At 51.2% G+C, this 7,121-nt stretch overlaps 1 protein-coding gene across 1 annotated transcript; it reads left to right on the forward strand.

Annotated features, from left to right (window-relative positions):
* The first annotated feature begins 237 nt into the window (after positions 1-237).
* LOC118095282 (C-type natriuretic peptide) lies at positions 238-3,457 on the forward strand. Its single transcript, XM_035136391.3, has 3 exons — positions 238-312; positions 565-848; positions 3,177-3,457. The coding sequence occupies exons 1-2, from the start codon at positions 238-240 to the stop codon at positions 844-846; spliced, it is 357 nt and encodes a 118-aa protein (XP_034992282.2). The 3' UTR covers positions 847-848; positions 3,177-3,457.
* Positions 3,458-7,121: the final 3,664 nt, after the last annotated feature.

Genomic DNA, 7,121 nt, shown 5'->3' on the forward strand with positions numbered 1-7,121 from the left:
CCAGTCACCATCCCAGGAAGACACCCCCTGGCTCCCTCGGCTCTGCCAGCAGGGGGTGGCCCCTGTTGCCCGGGGAGATGGGGTGGGTGGTCCCAGCACCCCTATAAGAATCGCAGCCGGGGAAACAGGCAGGCCAGACGCACCCAAGCAATCCCTCCGCTCGCCTTTGGGGGTTCAAGGCAGCCCACCCTTCCGACATCCCAAAGGAGAAACTTGCTGGCTTGTTTTTGGAGAAGGATGAAGGTCTTGCCTGCCTCCCTCTTCCTCTTCCTCCTGCCATTGGCCTCCCAGACCCCTGCCCACTCAACCCAGGTAAGTAGAGGACCCCGGGAGAACCCCCACTTGTCTCACCCCCCCTTCTCTGTTGAGGGCCCCACATCTTAGAAAGCATTCCAATGCACCCATTTTTTCCTGGAGATATAAAATAGCACATTGAAGTGTTGGTGGGTACCAAATTTTGGTAGTGGGGCACAGGGTCCTACTTATGGAGTGAGTGTTTTTTTTGGGGGGGGGGCTTTTTGGACGGGGTTAAATTTTTCCTCTCTTGTCTCCCTCCCTCTTCAGTCCTTGCTGGAGATACTTGGGGAAGACCTGGCCGCCTTGCTGTCGGCCAACCAAGGGGACCACCAGCCACCGATCTCCCAAATTCTACGCGGCCAGCGCCCCCTCCACGATGCCCCTGAACCCCCATCCCCCTCCTCGGGGGAGCGCGCCTGGATCCACTTCCTGAAAGACTTTGTGAGCACCCAGAAGAAGTTCCGGGGGCGAGGCAAGAAGATGGCCCAGCAAGGGTGCTTTGGCATCAAGCTGGACCGGATCGGGACCCTCAGCGGGCTTGGGTGCTAACGGTAAGCCTGGGCGTGGAGTCGCCGAGGAAAAGGGGTTGGGGAGAGGGAACGGGCAGGGTTTGCATCTCAGAAGCCCCCTCTCTCTCGGCACCTCTAAGTGTTGGACTGGGGTTAACCTGCCTGCTCAAGTGACTAGTCCCTAAGAGGTTGTCCTGCGCTGATCATGTTCGAAGCAGCAGGATATGCACATTGGCTGAGCCTTCCCTGGGCACCCATGAGGCACTGGAAGAACAGAAGGATCCCTTTTTGATCAATTCCAAATGCTCATGGAATCCAGACATGGAATTGTTGAGTGGGAAGGGAGCCCGAGGGTCATAGAATCATAGATTCATAGAGTTGGAAGAGACCACAAGGGCCATCCAGTCCAACCCCCTGCCGAGCAGGAAACACCATCAAAGCATTCTTGACATATGCCTGTCAAGCCTCTGCTTAAAGACCTCCAAAGGAGACTCCACCACACTCCTTGGCAGCAAATTCCACTGCCGAACAGCTCTTACTGTCAGGAAGTTCTTCCTAATGTTTAGGTGGAATCTTCTTTCCTGAAGTTTGAATCCATTTCTCCGTGTCACCTAGTCCAACCCACTGCAAAGCAGGAATCCTGCCCATGTGAAGCACATTGCTTCCTCCAAATAATCCTGGGAACAGTAGTTTTGCCCCTCACAAGCTACAACTCCCAGCACCCCTAACAAACTACAGCTCCCAGGATTCTTGCATTGGGGAGCGGAATGTGTTCTAAATATGCTTGAAGCAGAATCGTATTGCTGACCATGTCTCTGGACAGCCGACAAACAGGGTTATGAGAACAATACCCTTCCCCCATCATATGTCCCCCCTCTGGCAGCTGTTACCTACAGGTAGACTGTCTCTGGGCTTGGAGGTTAAATTTAGCTATGATCATCAACCTGTAGACCTTTCGCACCTCCTCCTCCTCCATAAATTTGTCAAATGCCCTTTTAACGCTTCTGAGTCAGTGGCTGTTTGCGGCTATGTGTTCCTTACATTAACTAAGTCACATACGAATATGCACTTCCTTCTCGACAACTGTTGCTCTTCCCCATCCCATTTGGGAAGGGGGATGCGTGTCTGTGTGTGGCAGGTGGCACACCCTCACCTGGGACCACTCCTGCCTTCAGATGTCCCACCTTCAGACAATCTTTGTCTTTAGCTGTGACACAGGGGGTTGGGCTGGATGACCCTCGGGGTCCCTTCCAACTCTATGACTCTATAACAATGGGAAAATTGCCAGGGAAAAGGCAGGGAGCTGAGGGTTTGGGACTGGAGGCTCAAGCCTCCAAAGGAGGATCCATAGGTGGACAGAACTTTCCAGGTGTATGTCAATTTTGGTAAGACAAAAAATTATGGTAGCAGCTGTTTTCAGCTCCTTTCCTAATGATCCCTAGCATAGAATTCACATTTTTCACAGCTGCTGCACACTGGGTTGACATCTTGACTCCAAAGTCTCGTTCCTGGTTCACCTCCAGTTTAGACCCCAGGAGCCTATATTTGAAATCTGCATCACTTTACACTTGTTTACATTGGATTGCACTTGCCAATTCACCTTCCATTCCCTCCGTTCGAAGAGGCCCTTTTTTCATTTCAGCAACCTGAACGGTTTGGGATCATTGGCAAACTTGGCCACCTCACCCCCGACTCTGGATCATTTCAGGAATTCTCTGCATAGACCTTGTATAATATTTGGCCTTCCGAAACACCAAAGATTCCTGTGCAGATTTAGCTGTCAGGAAATAAGAGGAGAGGTTCTCTTACAAAACCAGTTGCTGGTTAAAGAGCAGGAAACAGAGTAGGGGACAAATAAATGCCCGGCTGAATCAGGCATGTGATTTAAACGATGGGATTCGCTCCCACAAGCGCCACCACATCGGGTAGTTCGTAAAAATTCGACACACCCGTTGAGGAGGAGGCTATCAATGGCTGCTATATGCTCTTTCCAGGGCCAGAAGCAGCGGGCCTGCTGTTAAACTGCGGAACTCCCTCCCACAGGAGGCAGTGATGGCCACCAGCCCGGTTGGCTTTAAAAGAGGATTGGGCAAATTCTTGGGAGGAGAGGGTTGCAATTGGCTACTAGCCATGAGGGCTCTGAGAGGGCTATTGATGACTTCTAACCATGATGTATTGCTTCTGAATGCCAGTTGCTGGAAATTAGCGAGTAAGGGGAGAGCTGCTCTCACGCTCGGATCCCGCTTGTGGGTTTGGCTTTGGGCCATCTGGTTGGGCACTGTGAGAAGCAGGATCCTGGCCAAGAGGGCCACGACTACCTTGACCCAGCAAGGCTCTTCTGAGGTCCTCATTCTGCCTCTTTTCTTGTAGGTGCCACCCCTCTGACGAAGCCCCACAGGGGCCGAAGGACTGCACAGACAAAAGCACCCGCTGGGTGCTTGCAAATAAATCACCTTGCCTGCCCCTCCGGGCGATCTGCCCCACGTCAGCCTTGGAACAAGACCAAAAAGAAAAAGAAAAAAGCCCCTCCAGTACCCTGACCCCCACCCCCACGGACTTACTTCAAACACCAAGCGTCTCATCGTGCCGGCAATTTGTAACCGATTGGAACCTGTCTTAAATTTTTTGCAAAAATAAAATTGTTTCTGTTTGACTCCCTCCCACCCCACCCAACCTCGCTGCAAAATTCATCCGGTTTGGTTGTGGGGTTTGTGGGAGAGGTCAGTTCCCAAGCGTGTTTTCGATTTGGATAGCGAAAAAGGATGCCTCTCTGCATGTAAGGAGCACATTGTCCTTGCCACCTGGTGAGCCAAGGGACCTCTGGGATCAGGAGGCAGAGCTAACACATGTTTTTCCAAGGCAGGCCCATCAGCGCTCACTTCCAGGGCAGGTAACAGAAAGTCCTAGATGGTTTTAAAAGAGGATGGGACAAACCAGGAGGAGAGGGCAATTGAGGGCCACGAGCCATGTTGGCTACGCTCTGCTGGAAATCGCAGGAGGGGGAGAGTGGCTCTTGTGCTCGGATCCTGCTTGCAGGTTTTCCCATTGGGGCATCTGGCTGGCCAGTGTGACAACACTAGGTGAGCCACTGGCCTGATCCAGCAGGCTTGTCTTAACGTTCTTTTCAGAGATGGGAGACTGGCATGAGAGGTTTCTAGGTCTGAGGCCTGAGAGCCCTGAGTGCAAATTAAGGCATGCCATGGGTTAAGGCAGGGGTTCCCAAACTAAGGCCCGGGGGGCCGGATGCGGCCCAATCGCCTTCTCAATCTGGCCCGCAGACAGTCCAGGAATCAGCATGTTTTTACATGAGTAGAATATGTCCTTTTATTTAAAATGCATCTCTGGGTTATTTGTGGGGGCTGCCTGGTGTTTTTACATGAGTAGAATGTGTCCTTTTATTTAAAATGAATCTCTGGGTTATTTGTGGGGCATAGGAATTCGTTCAGATTTTCCCCAAAAAAATATAGTCCGACCCCCCACCATAAGGTCTGAGGGACAGTGGACCGGCCCCCTGCTGAAAAAGTTTGCTGACCCCTGGGTTAAGGCCTCCAGCGAACATGTATGAACGGCAAGCACTTTCCACAAAGGTTCACAGATTTCCAGGGGCGGCACAGCTCAACGAGGCCACACGGGGGCACTGTTCCTCTACGAAACCTGTGGCCTCGCTTCTCCGGACCTGGGTTTGTGGACGGGGTGTGTGTGTGTGTTTGTTTTTCTACGACAGTAGAAAGGGGAAAACAGCAGCACACCCTCTCTACCCAGCTGCCTCTTTGCGAAACGCTTTAGAAAGGAGTCTGGAGGTTATCCCAAACTGCATGTGTGAAAGGACCCCTGTGGACACTTCTGCTCGGCAAGGGGCATGTATCAAACCCAGGAGAAATTTGCACTGGGTGGGCCAGTTTTTGTGGCAGCTGCATTCTGTATGGGCCATTGAGAAGAACCAGGAGTCTTTGCAAAACGAGCCATGCAATAATGCAGTCATAAAAACACTGCCAGAGCCAATTTATGTCATATAGAGGAGGGAGAAAGGTTGTTTTCTGCTGCTCCAGAGAAGCGGACACGGAGCAATGGATTCAAGCTACAAGAAAGAAGATTCCACCTAAACATTAGGAAGAACTTCCTGACAGTAAGAGCTGTTCGGCAGTGGAATTTGCTGCCAAGGAGTGTGGCGGAGTCTCCTTCTTTGGAGGGCTTTAAGCAGAAGCTTGACAGGCACATGTCAAGAATGCTTTGATGATGTTTCCTGCTTGGCAGGGGGTTGGACTGGATGGCCCTTGTGGTCTCTTCCAACTCTACGATTCTATGATTCTATGAATTGGATGCCCCCAGGAAGTACCACTTGGGGATTAATTTAAATGGGGATTAATTTTAACTTGGGGATTAATTTTAACAGAAATGCAATCAATAGCTCTCATTCCTGCATTACAGGAGATGACACTAGATGCCCCTTTTGTGTCCCTTCCAATGCCACAATCGTAAGGATTGGAAGTAAATTATAAACGGGTAGTGCTTGGCAGTGTTGTCCTAGGTAAGCTGGCAAATCACAGAAATGTCTATTTGGAAGGCACCTTGAGGGTCATCTAGCCCAACCCCCCCCCGCAATGCAGGAATCTCTCGAACCCACAACCCTGAGATCGAGAGTCTCGTGCTCTGCCGACTGAAATCGCTCGGAAGCAAATGCTGCTTAAGTTCAGTGGGGTTTGCATCTAGGGTAGCCGGATAGAGGATCATTGCCTCAAAGTCTCCTTATTGTTGCTGGTTGTCCCTCACCCCCCATTTAAGAGGCCTCTGGGAACTGTAGTTTTGTGAACCTGCCGGTAATCTGTGCTACCAATCCGAGCAGAAAAGAAAAAAACCCTGGCGCAAGGTTTTCAAATCCACCGTCAGAATGCACATTCTGGCGTAAACCGGGTTGGGCTGCAGGCATAGGCCTAAAGGACGCTAAAATCTTCTAATATTATTTTTAAAGGGTCCCTCTGGACTAAATTTTCCAGAAGGAATGTGGACACATTACGATTCGGAGTTCCCGAATTTGCACGAGCCTCACGTCTCTGCCACATTTCAGATCTGCCTCCCTCTTGGGTTGGGCTTCTGGGACACCCCCCCAGCCCCCCCCCAAGCAGTTTAGGTCCGTGTGGGTGCCAGAAGTCCCTCTTTCGAGTGGGAGCCAGCTGCATGGGATCAACATGGGCTTGGCCCAGAGAGCACCGATAAATCAAGAGAGCCATTAACCCCCATCCTCTTCCCCATTGTGTCTCTGCGCAAGGAATCTGACCTGTGGCTTCCCCTCCCTGGAAAAAAGGAGTCTTCTTAATGGATTTCTGCCCAGTCGGTTTCCTTCCACGCTTCCTGCTATTTTGGGTGGGGAACATTCTCCCTTTTCCTTTGCTTGCTCTCTCCCCGCTCCAGAGCGGTGCGAAGGATCCAGGAACTCTGGGTAGAGAACTCCAAAAAGCTAGAATGCTCATAGAGTTGTAGAATTGGAAGGGTCCCTGAGGGTCATCTAGCCCAACCCCCCCTGCAAGGCTGCAATCTCAATAAAGCATCCATGACAGATGACCATCTGATCTGCGCTTTAAAAACCTCCGAGAAAGGAGAGCGAGCCCACAACCTCCCCAAGACCATTCCACTATCGAATGGCTCTTACAGGTCCTTCCTGTTAAGCAAGATCTTGCTGAATTTGACCAAACGGGCCTCATCCGGTACAGCAACCGCTGTCTCTGGAAAGCCCACGAGCCGTTTCTGAAGGCAACAGCCCTCTCTCGCTGCCCTTCCGTATGGCAGTTCGATTTAGCCAGCCTTCTCCAACCTGGTGCCCTGCAGACTCTCAACGCCCATAAGCCCTGAACCAGAGCTAATAATGTGTCACTTCCATGGGGTGACCTGGGATGAGACTTTTCTCTTGCTGACAATCGTATTGAGGGTTGAGGAGGGGATCCAGCCCCCCACAGACCACAAAGGACATTAATGCCTTTAATGTCTTAGCAGCCAAGAGAGGATTTAGACAATTTTGTGGAGGATAAATATGGCTGTCACGGGCTACTAGTCACTCTTCCTGTCGGAGACAAAAAGAAAGTTTGCGATTCCAGGTAGATGTGGAATTCCCAACTGCTGTGGAATCTGGAACCCAATACTTTTAATTTGGCATCCTGGGACCCTGGGCAGTGCAACCTTTGATACTTTCTCTTTCGGAAAATAAAGAAAAAGGGAGGAGGGGATATAATTGCAGCATCAAATTCTGCTCCCCCCCATGACAATTCCCGTCTCCTGTTCCACTCCACACTCGCCCAACCCAGGCAGCAGTATTCCCCTCGG

The sequence above is a fragment of the Zootoca vivipara genome, chromosome 12, assembly GCF_965207765.1.
Source record: "Zootoca vivipara chromosome 12, rZooViv2.hap1.1, whole genome shotgun sequence".
Taxonomy (NCBI): Eukaryota; Metazoa; Chordata; class Lepidosauria; order Squamata; family Lacertidae; genus Zootoca; species Zootoca vivipara.

Coding starts and splice junctions, on each gene's coding strand:
- LOC118095282 (XM_035136391.3), top strand. CDS start 238: ATGAAGGTCTTGCCTGCCTCCCTCTTCCTCTTCCTCCTGCCATTGGCC. Junction 313..564: donor CCCCTGCCCACTCAACCCAG/GTAAGTAGAGGA, acceptor CTCCCTCTTCAG/TCCTTGCTGGAGATACTTGG.